The 16,174-nt window shown below is 43.8% G+C and overlaps 1 protein-coding gene across 2 annotated transcripts; it reads right to left on the bottom strand.

Annotated features, from left to right (window-relative positions):
• Window positions 1-1,078: 1,078 nt before the first annotated feature.
• LOC116924915 (AT-rich interactive domain-containing protein 1B-like) lies at window positions 1,079-16,171 on the bottom strand. 2 transcript variants are annotated; one of them, XM_045175768.1, is made up of 14 exons: window positions 16,033-16,171; window positions 10,632-10,733; window positions 9,955-10,093; window positions 8,456-8,623; window positions 7,499-8,365; window positions 4,831-5,794; window positions 4,344-4,753; window positions 4,152-4,247; window positions 3,728-4,092; window positions 3,502-3,652; window positions 3,312-3,422; window positions 3,060-3,217; window positions 2,711-2,969; window positions 1,079-2,606 (listed from the first exon to the last, which is right to left on the bottom strand). In XM_045175768.1, the coding sequence occupies exons 1-14, from the start codon at window positions 16,053-16,055 to the stop codon at window positions 2,412-2,414; spliced, it is 4,008 nt and encodes a 1,335-aa protein (XP_045031703.1). In that variant the 5' UTR covers window positions 16,056-16,171; the 3' UTR covers window positions 1,079-2,411. The 2 variants fall into 2 exon arrangements, with proteins under 2 accessions (XP_045031703.1, XP_045031704.1); XM_045175769.1 differs by lacking the exon at window positions 16,033-16,171 and adding an exon at window positions 14,135-14,389.
• Window positions 16,172-16,174: the final 3 nt, after the last annotated feature.

Here is a 16,174-nt window from a genome sequence, read left to right as displayed (position 1 = left end):
TCATTTTTGGCCAAATTTCAAATTTTGCTTAAAATAAATGAATTCGAATAAAAATTGAATGAAAATCACGAAAATCAGGTTTATTTTCCTATTGGTCTTATAGTTTTTGATTTAACCCTTAAAAACCCTAAATTAAGTTGTTGCGCTAACAGCACTGTTTCGTTAATTTTTGAAACGGCTGGTTTAACGAGAAAACCAATACCAAAATCGAAATCAGCGTTCAATTTCGATTATTCCGTGTGATTTTTGGAGAATTTCAAGAGATGTCGTTTTTGGTAGATTTTGACAAAAGTGGGAAGGCTATACCCTTCCCACTTTTTTTTTGGCCAAATTTCAAATTTTGCTTAAAATACATGAATTCGAATCAAAATTGAATGAAAATCACGAAGATCCGGTTTATTTTCCTATTGGTCTTATAGTTTTTGATTTAACCCTTAAAAACCCTAAATTAAGTTGTTGCGCTAACAGCACTGTTTCGTTAATTTTTGAAACGGCTGGTTTAACGAGAAAACCAATAACTAAATCGAAATCAGCGTTCAATTTCGATTATTCAGTGTGATTTTTGGAGAATTTCAAGAGATGTCGTTTTTGGCCGATTTTGACAAAAGTGGGAAGGCTATACCCTTCCCACTTTTTCATTTTTGGCCAAATTTCAACTTTCGCTTAAAATACATGATTTCAATTCAGAATTGAATGCTAATCACTGAAATCAAGTTTATTTTTCAGTTGGCCTTATAGTTTTTTTTAACTTAACGTAACCAACAAAATAAAAAGTTGAGGAACCTAGTAACAATACCGTACTTTATTTTCGTTTATTTTAAAATCGGCTAATATAACGAGGAAACAATTTACTTAATCGAAATAAACGGTCAGTTTTTATCATCCCTTATTTCCCTATTCCTTTATTCCCTTATTTTATTGTCCCTATCGGGAAACTGATCATTTGTTAGCTGCTGTTTCTGCATATAAATAGCCGCACATACTCACCAGACTGTTCTCTATTCCATGTGTCTTGTCGATTTAAAAATGAAGTTACAAAATGAGGAGATGAAGTAAAAAGACACGCAACACCAGAGAATCAATTGGCGGCCGTATAATATGGTACAAAAGCACGAGAAATAGAATATGTATATATCAAATGTTCGGTGTTGTGTATGCCTGTGTGTGTGTGTGTGTGTGTTGATGTCAATTTCGCGAAGAAAATAACAAAAAGGATACGAAATAGAAATGTTTCAAGTGGGACCACATTGTCAAACGGCTGAAGGCAAAAGAAAGTACAAAAGACGGTCGAAATAGCCCAGAGGAAAGTGAATGTGATGAGGCGGAAGAACACGCATGACATTACCGGCTAGTTTGAATAGGATACCATAGTTCGGAAAAGAGAAACACACACAACACAAAACACAAAACACAAAGAAAAAAAGAAAAAAAAAAAGTAGGTTAAGAAAGTGATTCGATTGAACTTTTTCAGCGCCATTTCTTTTTCCTTTTTTTGCTAGCGGGTTATAACTTTCTGAGGTTTTCCCGCGGGACACGCTGCCCAAAAGGGATGATGAGAAATGACAAGAGAAACAAGACATTATCTAAGGACGAATGGTAATTTGGGTAAGAAGCGTGAGTCTTGCCATGAACGTGAATCATCGGCACAACCACAGTGACAACATTTTCAGTTGATTAAAAAAAAAAAAAATTAAGAAAAACAAACAAAAGAAATCATTAAAAAAAAAAAAAAAACGAATGAAAATGCAGAGAAGAGGCTATACAATAAAAAACTACTGACTTTGGAGGCATATCTCGTGAATAGGCTCGTCTTTCAAACGGGGATTACATGAACAATTTTGGATTCGACAACTCATGCAACTCTATTCTCCAGACCTCCTCTTTTTACCCATCGTAATCAACGTTAACGAGCTGCAATCAGGTGCCGTTTTAGCTGTCGGGAACATCAATTTTATATTACTTTTTCTCTTCTTTTTACTAAGTTTTACCATCGTATTTGACAAGTATAATTCTTTTTTCTTGTTTCTTTTGTAAAAAAAAGAAATAAAAATAAACGCACAAAAGGTAATGAAAAAGCTGCCTTAATTCTGCATTTGTAGGTTAAAATAATTTTCTTTTGTTGAAAAAAAAAAAAATAATAATAATAGGGGCGGCATGGTTTTTCTAAACCTTGTGGTTTTGGTTTGAAATCGAATGACTTAGATTGCGTGAATTCAACTTGTAAAGGTATTTTTTCTGAGCCGAAAAAAAAATAAAAAAAATGAGAAGAAAATATGCGGCTAACCCTTTTTAACGAACGAAAGGAGATGCGATGGAACTACCGGTTTAAAAACAACAAATCTATAAATAAAAAAAAAGAAAACTGTTTTCATGCTGAGTTTCGACTCTCTCACCATACAATGTCCAAAGATTCAAACGACGCCCTCCATGAAGGAGGTATCAAGGTGCTGGATCAACGTCCGGATGAACGCCATTTCCTTGCGAGCATTGTCAAAGATAATTTTAGGATCAGAAGCGTTACAGCGGAGGCAGTTGGGCGCCATAACCATGGCCAAGTTACTGGCGTCCATTTTGGTCACAGAAGACACTTCGGTCTGTGAGAAGATCTGCGTCCGATAAAAATAAATCAACATAAATACAAAGAAGAAGACGGAGAGGGAAAAGAAAATGAAAAAAAACAAAACAACAAAAATGGGCTTCATTTTCTCACCTGTAGGAAGCGGATGAGATAGGAGAGAACGAGTCGGTGAAATTCTGGCAGTCGATGAACTATGGCGACGGCCCGTTCAGGATCGGCACAGTATTGAACGCAATCCTGGTACAGTTCATCAGGAATGAGACTCTCGTAAAGTTCGCGGTACCAAAGTTTGAGTAGGGAGGCCGGGACGTGGGCGTCGCTAACGGGACACACTTCCCATTGGTCCATTCGGTTCTTTAAACTATTGACTTCGTCCACATCAGCCGGAACTCTGCCAAATTTGAGGACAATAAAAAAAGAAAAGAAGAAGAAGAACGTCGCAGTTAGGTCGTGAAACGTAGTCGACAATGTGCCAACTTACCGGAAAATGCCCTCAGTCTGAGCACCTTGGAGTCTTAGAATCTCTTCCGACAAAGTCGTTTGTATCCAGGGCAGTTTGCGATGCGGAAAACGGTCACGCTGGACCATCATAATCTCTTCCAGCGTATTGCCAAACATGCTTGGTCGGAAGATTTGCAACTAAACAAATCGAAAAAAAAAACAAAAACAAAACAAAACAAAACTTAAAGAAAATCGGATTTCAATTCACTGTTATAGCAACATATGCACACACCCTTGCTTGCTCGATTTCCTCGAGAGTGGGTTTGCGCTCCTGGCGACGGCCAGAGGCACCGATTCGAAGTAGTCTCCGACAGCTGATGGTGGCATAATGAGACACTTGCACCTGAAAAAATCCAAGTTGAAAAGAACGGTAGTAACAGGTTTGTGTGTTTGGTTCACGTGTCTGATTTTGTCCAGTTTACGTGAATCGGCCATTTGGCGACTTCGGTGAAATTCAAACTGGGATCGCGGTGCCGGTTAATGTAACCATCGAGATAAGGCTCCAACTTGGGTGAAGGTGGAAAGAAATACAGGCAGACGGCCATCAGCTCCCAGCCGCGTCTTAAGCTCTCCCTGTCAAAAATGGCGAGTCAAAAACGATTTGAATAGTTCGTTAAGGTCAAAGGTCAAAAGTGTCTGGTCACGTACTTGCGAGGATTCTCTGTCGTCTGACGGCAAACGTGCAAATAGAGCTCGTCGCGTAGCGATGGCTTGTTCCAGGCGTGGTTGCACAGTTCGAGGGCAACAGAGTTGCACGTCATGCCCGGCTTGCACTTGCGATCGCCCATGTAAATCTGCACTAGCTTAAACAAATCGCACGCCTCCTTCTTCAGCGTCTTGTCTTCCAGTGGCAGCATCGGTTTGCGGATGGCATCTTTCGAGAAGCTGAGCATGTCGCGAATCGACAAGTTCTTACGAAACAGGCCCTTCTTGTGGATGTTGCAATGGCTCTGTGCGTACTTTTGAATGTCGCCATCGGTCGGTGTCGTCGGCCCTTTGCCGTTCGGTCCCAGCTGCAAAATGTTTCAACATCAATTTGAATTTGTTTTCGTCTTTTAAGGAAACTACGTACCGTTGACGACGATCGCTGCAATGGACTAGTTTTGCTGGAAGGCGTGGCGGCGATGACGGGTTCTATCGATTGCCGGAATCCTTCCATCGCAAATGGCTGGTGAAGATAAACCAAGAGGGAAAAAACCAAACAAAAAAACAACACATAAATTAGTCAAATAAAAAAAAAAAAAAAAAAGAAAACGAGACTTACCCCTGCTCGGTCCATGACTGGTGAGTACAACGAGCTGGAAGGATGAATCATCATGGATTCTTTGGGGCGTGGGCGTAGTGACGACGTCGAGCCGGAATGCATCAACGCCGACGAATTCGACGAGGAGACAATCGGCCCGGAAGCCATTGGACCGTCGGGAAGACTGCGGTAAGTTCCACCAGAAATACCCGGATCGGCTTCCGTGTATTCCGGTTCGACAATGACGTCTGCACTGTAACCACTGGGATTGGGTCCCGATCCCGGCCCAAAGTGATGCAATAGCGTTTTGGACTGTTGGCGATGAGGCGGAGCCGGTGGCAAGAGGAACTGCGTGTAGTGATCATCTTCTTCCAGGTACTGGCTTTCGTCCAGGTATTCCAGTGACGAAGAATCTTCCACGTTTGACATGCCTGATATGCAACACCAACCGACCATATAAAATCCATTGACGTGCTTTACATTCAAAGGCAAACCAAAAAGAAATTACCTTCATCGTCGGCAAAGTCGTCGCTATCGTCGTGTTCCGGCGGACGAAGATGAGTCGGCACTCGTAGTCGGTGTCGCAGCGAGTCGTGGTCTTCTTCATCGTCCGATCGGAAGTGATCCGTTGTGCCAACTCCGGCGCCTTCGTCCTCGGCGATCGGCGACGAGTCCCCGAATCGGTAACCTGACAGTTTGGCCTGTTCCAGGATGTACTGCTGCAATGGCAAGAGGTGCGCCTGAGCCTTCGAGTCCATGTAATAATTGTAGTCTATATTCGAATAGAGCGGGACCGGGTCGTATAGCGGTCCGCCGGCCGCTTCTGCTGCCGCATTGCTGTCTGCCATTGCCGACGAGGCCGAAAGCTGAGACGAACTAATGGCCATGGCCGAAGGAGCGGCAACGGTTGAAGGCGGAGATGAGGAAGGAGATGATTTGGTGCCGGCCGTCGTCTTTGTCCGGCTGTCCTGAGAAGCCCGGCTTCCGGTCGTGGCCAGTCCGGAATCGCCGGCCGAATGGGGCGACGAGTCGGTGGATCGGAGGACACGACCCAACGAGTCGCGCTGTTCTTTACTCTCCCGCTTTGGACTAGGACTGGAATCGGATCCGAAGCTTCCGCCAAATTGGCGGGGTGCATCTCTTCCGCCGCTTCCGGTTGACGACGACGTGCGGAATGAAGCCGACGATCCCAACGGTCTCTGCTGCCTTGGCTGCTGTTGCTGCTGCTGCTGGGAGGTTAAATGCTGCAGCTTCGGCGAATCGAGTTGCGAATGGTGATGATACACTCGACTCGCTTTGCTGTTGCCCGTCGATCCTCCACTGCCGCCGGATTCAAATGATCGCTGTTTACGATTAATCATGGGCGTGCATAGACTGTCCACTCCCGGGGCACTCTCGCTGTTGGCTCCCGACAAGAGTTGGTGCTCCCGCTGAGGGGACCACAAATCGAACAGAGGGCCTTGGCCACGAGCCTTTTTTTTCGAAAAAAAAAAAAACAAAAACAAAGGGAGGATGAAAAAGAAAGAAAGAAACATTTAAAAACAAATCCAACTATAGAAAACAAAAGATAAACGATGCAACAATTCAGAACATTCTTTTTCCTGTTTGATGCACGAAAGGCAGCATTGGCCCCGACGTTTTATTACTGAAGATGAGACATGATTTGTATTTGTACATCGTGACCGAAATCAAACCATAAATATAGATTGCCTATCCCCCCCGCCATCGTGATGCGAGCCATTTGCCAAGATTGCTTTTTACATTAGTTAGCACAGACGGATAGTTTGCCTGGGTGTCTCTGGCTGGCCAAAGCCAGGCATTGCCCAACCATCTTTTAAACTCGCAATAGAACCTCAACGGCGCCATTCGTTTACGACCGACCCCAATGTTCTTCTTGTTCTTGTCTTGCCCAAATGGAAGAGATTGAAATTTCCAAAGAAAATTATGACAAGGAAAAACATCGTTAAAGCAAAATCCTTTTTTTTTTTTCAGACATAAACACGTCAAAGAATATATACGATATATATATATCTATTTTTTTTTTTAAATAAAAGATTCGAATGTCGAACGTGTGTATGCCTATAAAGGGAAAATGTCAGAGCTCAAATCTCCCTAATGGATTATTATTTTTTTTTTATTTAAGTCCTCACGTCTTCCTCCCCCCCTATAACTATTTCTGAATCTCACCCAACTCTTCTTTTTTTTTTTAATCTTGACGAGCAAAAAAAAAAATGAGGGTGGGATTCCAAATTTCCTTCTTTAACACCCGTTTTCTTTTATTTCCCAATGAATAGAAATAAAAGAGACAGGAGAGTGTTCTTAAAATAAAAAAAAAAAAAATAAAAAAAATCAGGTTTCACACAAACAACCGTTACGAGTTGTTGGCACCTCCGGCATTTACTTGATAAAAGAAACGGGCCGCACCCCACCCCCAAAAAAAAAAAAAAGAAGAAGAAAAAAAGAAAAAAAAAAAAAAACTTTTGACATTTTTCTTTGATCCTGATCCTCCTTCGCACTCAAACACCTCCCACCCGCCCATAGCCGACTGTAAACGGCGCGGCAACCTTCTTTTGCGTCTACTTTTCATTTCGTCACACGTGAAAAGAAGAGTTTCTCGCCGTCTTTTCTCGTCTGCCTTATTCTAAACCCATCATGACGTCCAACGATCACGACAGCATCTTGGGCGGGCCAGCTTGAACCCCCCCCCCCCTCTTCCCCTGTCTAGCATCCAACAGGAGGAATTTTAATGGAGCACACAAACAAAGGTCGGATCTAACTCTCCCTCCCCCCCTCCTCTTTAAAAAACAAAACAAAACAAAAACGCTGGCAAGTTGTTCTTACGTAGAATATATACCGACGCCATAAACCCAACATCAAAAAATAAAAAGACTGTGGGGGGGTATGTAGGTGCTAGTTTGGCTTGTTTTCTCAATCCAGACCAATATTCGAAGCGTGGACAAGATATTGTCAGTTAACGAGCGAACGTTATCTCTCGCCAGTTAACGAGCGGCCATCAAAAAGCCCCGAGGCGCTTGTTGTGCTAGACCCTCCCGGAGGATAAGTTGGTTGGTCCATGCAAGAACAACAACACAATCTTTCTTTCCAAGTAGAAAAGAGAAAAAACCAAAAACAAAAAAACCAGAACAAAAAAAACAAAGAGAAACGAAGAGATTTACCGTTTGAGGTCGTCGCTGTTGCATGAAGCTCAAACTCCTGGAAAGAGATCCATCGCGATAAAAGAGGTCGTTCGGTTTGTGGCTGCGCACAGGCGTCGGGGTGGTGCTCGTGCTGTTGCTGCCCATCGACAAGCCGGCCGATCCCATCACGGCCGAAACGGGACTCGTTTCGGAATCGAGACTCCGCTGACGAGATAACTCGAGGCCGCCTCCGACTCCGACTCCGCTGCTGCTGCCCCCAATGGCGCCTTTTTTGCGACTGGAAAGCGGAGTGCTCGACGTGCTTCCCATTCCGAATTCCATCGGAGTTGGATCCAGCGTCGGTCGGCGTCCGCTTGCGGCAGTCGCACGAAGCGGAGACGTCAGCGAGGATCCACCAAGCGGACCCGATCCGGCGCTGCTGCCCAGTTTGTCAGAGCGTTTGCTCAGCGACAAGGTGCTGGAATCACTCGATCTGCCCGAATCTTGAGATTTGCCGTGCCGACTGTACCATCCGCCATGACTCGTGCCCCGGCGCACCTTCCTCTGCTGCTGCTGTTGCTGGGCTGCTGAGAGCTGGCCGAGCGGTTCCAGCTGCTGGGCCGCGTCGACATCTTCGTCGCTGACATTCGGCGGCCCATGGCCGTGTTTGTTGACGCTGCCGCAACTGCTTCCGCACTGGTGACTGTGATGCTGGTGATGATGGTGACGTCGATGAGGACGCGGCGAGGGGACAGGTGACGTCGAGCCCGTCTGCGTTCCCGTCCCCGTGCCCGCCATCGCGGTGGACGATCCTCCGCCGGATGAAGGCCGAGGAGAATCCTGATGCTTTTCAAGGCTGCGCCTCGTGCCGCTTCCGGCGCTGCTTCCATTGCGCTCGTTCCGGCTCTGTTTTTTGTTTTGTTTGAATGAATCGCGCATTTGAAAGATGGAACTGATTAAAGAGAGAGAGAGAGAGCGAAATTGGACGGGAATTACCATGGCGGAACGTGAAGGCGTCTGAGTGGAAACGGATTCCTTTTTGGCTGTTGGCCGGGCATGATCTGTGGACGGGCCGTTTTGAGATGACGACAGAGATTCATCGCCCGCTTTGGACGACGCAGAATCTTGGCTAGGCGATTTGACTTGAGTATTTTGCTTCAATGTCTGCAGAATGTTTGAAAAATTAATTTAAGAAAATGAAGAATAAATTATTGAAGCCGGATCCACTTCAATTGGCGATCGCAGAAAACTTCCCAGCAGTTGAAGACAACATTCTCTTCGTGCCTCCGCCTCCTCCCCCGAAATCATAAGAAAGGATGGAGCGAAGTAGGAGGAGGAAAAGAGAGAGAGAGAGAGAGAGAGAGAAATAAAAAAAAAGGGGTTTTCTCGCATGTTGGTTGCTCTCTCAAAGTCTTTTCCTCCTTCTTTTTTCAAGATGAACTAAACAGCTTTCTCTCGCCCTAAAAATAGATGTTTCCCGTTTCTCTTTTTCTCGGCGAAACGAGAATAAGGCCAGCATCGTCCAAACTGTTACGTACGTCTCTGCGTGTACATACCCCCCTCACCCCCCACGCTTTTAGCTGCTCGCCAGTCTTTTTGCGTCTCATAACACACACACACAACACAGACACACTCACATGCAAGAAACGAAAAGCCGAGGGTCACTAAAGTGCCGGGTTCTTCATCTTCTTCATGTTTTTCTTCTTTCTTTGGTTACCCTTTTTCACAAAAAAAAACATTTGTTGTCAAGATTCCAACATTGTCCGTTCGTCAAAAGAAAGGCCAGCCATATTTTTCACGACTCGTCTTCCTTTCCCTTTCCCCTCTTTCTTTCGGGAGGTAAAAAAACAAAAAACAAAAAACAAAACGAAACAACAAAATAATTGTTTGAAAGGGCGTTCGCTGCAAGACGAACGAGACGGTGAGGGGAGGCGGCATTTCCACGCAGGCGCCGTGACGTAGAAACTGGCACACGCAAAGCGGCATCGTCAACCTTCCTGTTCACTTTATTTTTGTATTTTTGCGCCACTAAAACGAACGACGACCGTGACATACACGCACACGCAGAGTGTCGCTATTTCAACATTGTCCTACTCCTCTCTCCACCACCCCCCCTTTCGAAAGAGGAGGAGAAAAAGATTGACAGGCCACGTAACGTGTTTTAACACGCAGAAGCCATTTTTTCTTTTCTTTTTTAAGAGAGAAAAAACAAAAAACAAAAACGAAATACTAAAGACCCTCAAAAATAATTCCAACGAAGAGAATGGATGGAAGGCTAAGAATTCCGGAACTGATAAAGAATCTACTCCCCCCCCTCCCTCCCTGTCTGCTGTTGCGGTTGTTCCATACCGTACATTGTACCAGCGCCATTTTTTTTTTTACGGTTTAGGGATACGGAGAGATTAGGAAAGAACAAAGTAAAAAAATAATAATAAGAATAAGAATAAGAACAAAACAATGCGTAAAAAAAAGGTGGCCCGTTTCAGCTGCCGCACCTGTAATTTGGCCAGCGGAATGATGTCGCAATTGGGCGGCCTGTGCCAGACGGTTCGTTGGGTGGCGGCGTTGTAGTAGTAGAAGCGCGATGTCTTGTGGTCAAACAGCTCCCACCATTGGTTGTCCGTCGTTCGTTTCCTGTATCGATTTTATTCATGTATTTATTTATTTATTTTCGTGCGTTTGTGCGTGTAGAATAGAGCCAAGGAAAATGAAGAAACAATCACACACATACGGGGTGGAAATGAAACTGTTCTTAGATGGCCGAACAAGGTAAGTAGGGTGCGATCGTGAGCCAAAGCGAAACGATGGCGACGACTTCTTTACCGACAAGGACAAATTGCGTGACTTCAAGAAAAGAAAAAAAACAAAACAAAACTGGACAACTGGAAAACGGCGATAATGACACGCCACAAAGAGACCAAAAAAAAAGAAAGAAAGAAAGAAAAACAGGTAGGTAGAAACGAGAAGTCGGGTCGTTATTTGCGTACGCAACAACGCATGAATAATGAAAAAAAAAAGCCACCGACAGATTTCGAACATTTCAAAATGCACGGATGGCTAATTGAAACTTTCACGACTGGCTTCGCGTGTCGCTCATGTTTGCCTTAATAAATTGGCCGTTGCTAGGAAAAGAATCGAATAAAAAACAAGAAGGAGAGAGAATATAACTCACACTGAAACACCAGGCGGCGGATCCCAGACGCATTCGCCGGTCGTCAAGTTGGCGTACATGTGTTCTTTCGTCCTCGGCTCGATGATCTCCACCCACTCCATTCTTTTTAAACACAAAAAAAAACAAAAAAACAAAAAAACAAATTAGATAAATTAAATAAAATTGAAAAAAAAAAACGAAAACAGATAGCAAAACATGAAAAAACGATTATCGATGACGACGTGAAAATGCGCTTTACGATAGATTGTCAACAACCAAATGAATCAATGCTGGGCTTTTCAATGGCGGGAATAACAAGTGGCACGAGTTTAACAGCGTGCCAGATGTTACTACTTTCGTCACACACACACACGCATGAAAACGTGATGGATGGTACCAACACACACGATTCGGAATTGCAGATGGATTTGAAAAACAAAACAAAAAAACAAGATGAGGGGGGAGGAAAATGGAAAGAGTAACGCCTACCACAACCCCTCCCCCACCCCCCAAAAAAAAAAAGACCGGCGCACGAGTCCGGCGCACGAGAGTCCGGCCCTACCACCAAATGCTGTGTACACCAAACTATCAACGACTATCGTCCGGCCTCCAACAAACTTTCCTCTGTGTATCATTATCGAAACGTCATGACTCTATTTTTCCTCCTCGACAAAAGAAAAGATACGGCAAGGCTTTTTTTTTTGTTAACAGTCATGAGAAATGAGAAGAACGTTCTTCCACTTTGATTTCCTATCCGGGTAACAAAACAAAACAAACCCAAACAAAAAAAATGGGACAAATAAAGGGAAAAAAAAAAGAGAAAAGAAATGGGACCAGACTGGGAGAAGCTTTCTTTTTCTCACAACTGCAGTGAACTGACAACGTGTACAACAAGATCTTGTTTAGAATAGATGAGAAAAACGATAGGACGGCGCGGACGCGCCAGTAATAGTTGGCCAGTCTTTCGTCAAAAGGCCAGCAAAAACAACAAAACAAAAAACAGAACAAGAAAAATAGGAGCGCAGAAAAGCATTTTTCTTAATGGCTTTCCTATAAAGTTTCTCGCTGCAGTCGGGGTTGTCCGTTAGCGACGATCGTACTGCACTTTTATATATATACGTATATACTGTATAAATATATAAGATAGGAAAACGGCTGGTCTGCTCTAGTGTTGTGTTTGTCTGATGGGCCGCCCGCTATGCTATGAGTCAACGTAACGGGCCGGCGCTATTTGCTATTGCTACGCTACTGGTATACACCAACACCACTACAACGTAGCTGGGCGCCCAGTTTTAAAAATAAAACGATACAGAGGAGGACCAAGGCCGTTGATGTACTCGACGGACTCGACGGACCCGACAAGGGCCAGGGCTTTGTTGTTTTCGTCCCTGGGCTTTTGACGGAGGCGCCAGCTCGGCTGCTCGTCGTGACGTGTCTTGGACGCCAGTTAAAGAAGGAGAAACGACGTCGGGAGTCGTTTGATTGAAAACGATGATGAATCGTCTGCAAAATTGAGTTTGATTTATGACTGCAATATCAGATAAACGACAGCCAATCGAGACGTGACGTCCAGTTGGCCAACATCATCATCATCATCGCATTCTTTGCATACGAAATGAAGTGAGAGACGGAGAAAGTGTGGGCAGTTTCTTACTGGTGGAAAGTGAAAAAGAAAATCAAAACAATCAAACAACAAAAATGCCACAGTAATGGTGACGTGAAACGGGAAAGTTACTCCCTCTTGGCTATTCCTTTCCGGCACAAACACACACACACACACACACAAAATAATTTTTTTTTTGTTTCTCCATTTGAACTAGAAATTAAAAAAAAAAAAACGTGTCTCGAGTCGTTGACCCAGACGTACCAACAATTAGATAAGATGGCGATTGTCCCGCACGAGAAAGAGAATCAAGTTCATTCAACAACAACAAAATAAATAAATAATGGCGAGTCTGTTACAACTCCAACACGCATTCAAAGTGCGTGCCTGTATAACTGTTTCTCTGTGTGTGTGTGTGTGTGTCGTGTGTGTACAGCGCTAATGTTATTCATATAATCGAACGATTCGGAATGGAACGAATGCCGATATAATCCGTATCCATAAATGGGCACAGCCATTCGCTTCCCCATATTTGTTGGGATGACATTCAGATTAATAACTTTACATGGTAATAACAGACGGAGAAAAGAGCAAAAGATTTCTCTTGAATTGGAAATGAGAACAACAACAACAAAACACGGCCATCGTTCGCTCGTTCATTCCACAAATGGGTTCGCGATTTTTTCTCCCCCCCATCCTTGTTCTCGCAGCTACTCTTTTGGAATACGTAAAATTCTTTGCCCTTTTAATATCTTTTTCCAGTTTCGCTGGATGCAAATGCACGATCTCAAATATGAAAGAAGAAAAAAAAATATGTATATATATGCGTGACTACTAAACAGGGCCAGGCTCCCTCCCCGCGGATCGTGCTTAATGGCAGGGCAAACGTCGCCACCTGCCCGTCTTTGACGTTTGAAAGGGAAACAACATAAAGAAAAAGAAAAGAAAGACAAACTTGTTCCTTTTCTTGATGTTTGGGGGGGACTTTTTAAGAGAAACGAGATGCCAGACATCCGGTCAAAGGTCATAATACCTCGTTATTCTTCTTGCTTCTTTCAAACTAGTCCAATTTCGTTTCTTTTTTTGGCATTCCACACATTGGAAATGAGAGAAAGAGAGAGGCAGCCGGAATTGGGAACCCAAAAAAGATGCACACAACATTCCTCATTTTTTTTTCTCCTCCTTCCCCCCCCCCCTTGCATCTCTTTTTGTGGGACACTATTTTTACTTGTCAATTTTTGTTCTCTCTTTCGGGCAAACCCCCCCAAAAAAAAAACAAAAGAATCCCGCATTCACGATGGCCACCGATAAAACGGACAATTGGCTAGCCTTTTTCGGTGGAAGGGGGAATGCATGTGTGTATCATATCGATCGGGTGAGGACGTCAAATACCAAAAAAAAAAAAAATCCCAATCCCAAAAACATGTTGTGTAGTTGTCCTGCCCTGGTCTCTCTTCGTATAGAGGGGAGGGCAAAATAGAAATGCAATCAACTCGCTCGCAAACGTGCACAGCCTCCACCCCTCACCCACCCTTCCTTCCTTCCTTCCTTGCTTGGAGAAAAAAGAAAAATTTTTTTCGGGTGATTCACTGAATAGCATAAAGAAGGCAAAGGGGAAAGAAAGAAGAGGGGGTCGTGTAGTCGGAATCGTCAAGCGCAAACGAAATCTTGTCTATTTTTTTTTTTTACTCGGTTGACGCAGAGTGTGTCACGCTATCTCAATACACACACGGACTCGCAACGTGTTCCACGTCTTCAACTGTTATCAAACCGCAGAAAGAGAAAGAGAGAGAGAAAAAAAAATAAAAATAAGGGACATTGGCGATTTTTCCATTTCCTGTCCAGGGTCAGCAGCGAAACCCGTGCCACAACCGCAAAACAGGCCACACGCATTAACGAAAAAGAAAAAGAAATCCTTCACCTGGTAGTAAGTTTAACTCGGATAGGAAAACTCCCCCCCCCCCTTCCGCCTTGTCTTGGCTGTGCAAGTGAACGTGCCACGTTTCTATTGTGATATCGATGTCATTCCCGTCAAATTGAAGCAAATAATCCAAACGCGAGACGCCAACACGTAGACACGTAAACGAAGAAGACGGTTGAACACAGAACGGAGAGAGACCTCCTGCACCGAGTAAAGTGCGACCGCTCGCTGGGGAGGTGGTCGACCGACTGAAGACACGATACTCGGCACACCATCACCACCACCACACACACACACACACACGCTGCATCTTCCACTTCTTTTATTTTAACTAACTTTTTTTTAAATATTTTATTTCGGGAAGAAGAAGAATAAAAAAAAATAAAAAGAAGAAGAAATAAATGCAAGCGACTAACACTTGAAACGGCCGTGATTTCTACTACCTCGAGCGGTTCACGATTGGTTCGGACCGCGGAACTGTTTAGCTTTCAACTTGATCGTTTCTCTGTGAATGCGATGATCACCGCGAAAGAGTTCTCGTGAAAAAAAAAAAAGTGGGAAGGAGGGAGGGAGGTGGGGAGGAAAATAGTAAGAGAAAAACGAGGGCGACAAGACATAAATATGCATATTGAATCCTATTTCTATACTACTAGAGCAGGATTTCCCGTCTTTCATCCGCATGTCTCTCTTCGTGGTTTCGACTCTCCATCGGGGTGGAGTTGTGTTGAAGGGAGGGAAGAACGAGAGGGAGGGTATACGGGACGCGGAAACCAAAATGCGGGCGTCGTCAGTGCAATCCAGTGAAAACTTTGTTTTGTTTTGTTTTGTTTTTGTTTTCCTCATTTTCTGTGGTTCTTTACGTTCGCGTCTCTTTTCTATCGAAACCTTCATTTTTTCTTTGGCTCAAAAGAAAAGAAGAAGAAGAAAAAAAAAGATAAATGTATGCCATCACCTCTACGAACGGTTGGGAAGCAAACTGTTCCGGCTCAATCCAAATATTATCGAGACTCAAAGCCTCTCTTTTTCGTTGTTTTCCTCTCTTTTCCACAGGTCGGCTCAACGGTTTTTGTTTAGTCGATGAGTACAGAACGAACGCTAGCATGAGAGACTGTTGACGCCCTTTAGGATATCAACACCATGGCCGGTCTAACCGACCGACCGTGCGTGTTTTAATCCCCGGAGAGAGGCGGCACACTACACCAAAGGAAAAGGGAAAAAAAAAAGAAGCCTCGTACGATCATCGCCAGCCCCGAACCGAAATTGTCAATTTTTAAATACAAATCGCTGATTGAGAGGAAGATGGGCGTGTACAGCTATATCCACACACACACACATAAAAATACACAGGCACCAAGGTTTTAATGGTACACAAATGCTGATCTTGGCCATTTTGATCATCATCCGGTGTTGAATTATGAATGAATTTCCATCTCATAAGATTCCTCAACGACTGACAGGCAGTCAGTCATCCACCTGGATAGGATTGAATTACCCACTAGCATGTATGCATAATTCTCACTGCAGTTATATGGCTATCAAATTGAGCTTGATATTCTGGCATTGCAAATTGGATGATCAATAGAATGATCTCGAAAAGATGTTAAGATGGGGATTGGCTGTGCAGTTCGTTTTCTGATTCACCTTTCTACATTGGCCAACCAAGGAGACACATTTCTAGATTTGAAAGATAAAGAAACCATGCGATTGGAATTTCGGAAACGATAACGAATCAACAAAAAATGTGTTGTGTGCATTTTTAGCTTGTTGATAGACCCACCCTTTGCTATATGGGGTTTGGGAGACGACGCTGAACGCAAACAAACTCCCCCGGACATTGGCTGATGGGAGATGTGATTGATAAAACTCTTAATCTCTATAAATGTATAGTTTGGTCTTACTTGTTTCGATCCAGATCTTCCATAATTGCCGATAAACTTCACGGAACTCGGGGAACCATGTCTTTAACGTTTCGGGACTGACATTTAATAGTCAGCCATTTTGCTGCAACGTTAACAGCGCCACCGCTTTTGATTATTTACA

Source organism: Daphnia magna, linkage group LG6 (assembly GCF_020631705.1).
Source record: "Daphnia magna isolate NIES linkage group LG6, ASM2063170v1.1, whole genome shotgun sequence".
In the NCBI taxonomy this organism is placed as follows: Eukaryota; Metazoa; Arthropoda; class Branchiopoda; order Diplostraca; family Daphniidae; genus Daphnia; species Daphnia magna.
The sequence above is the reverse complement of the archived record's forward strand: the minus strand, read 5'-3'. Positions and strand labels throughout refer to the sequence as shown.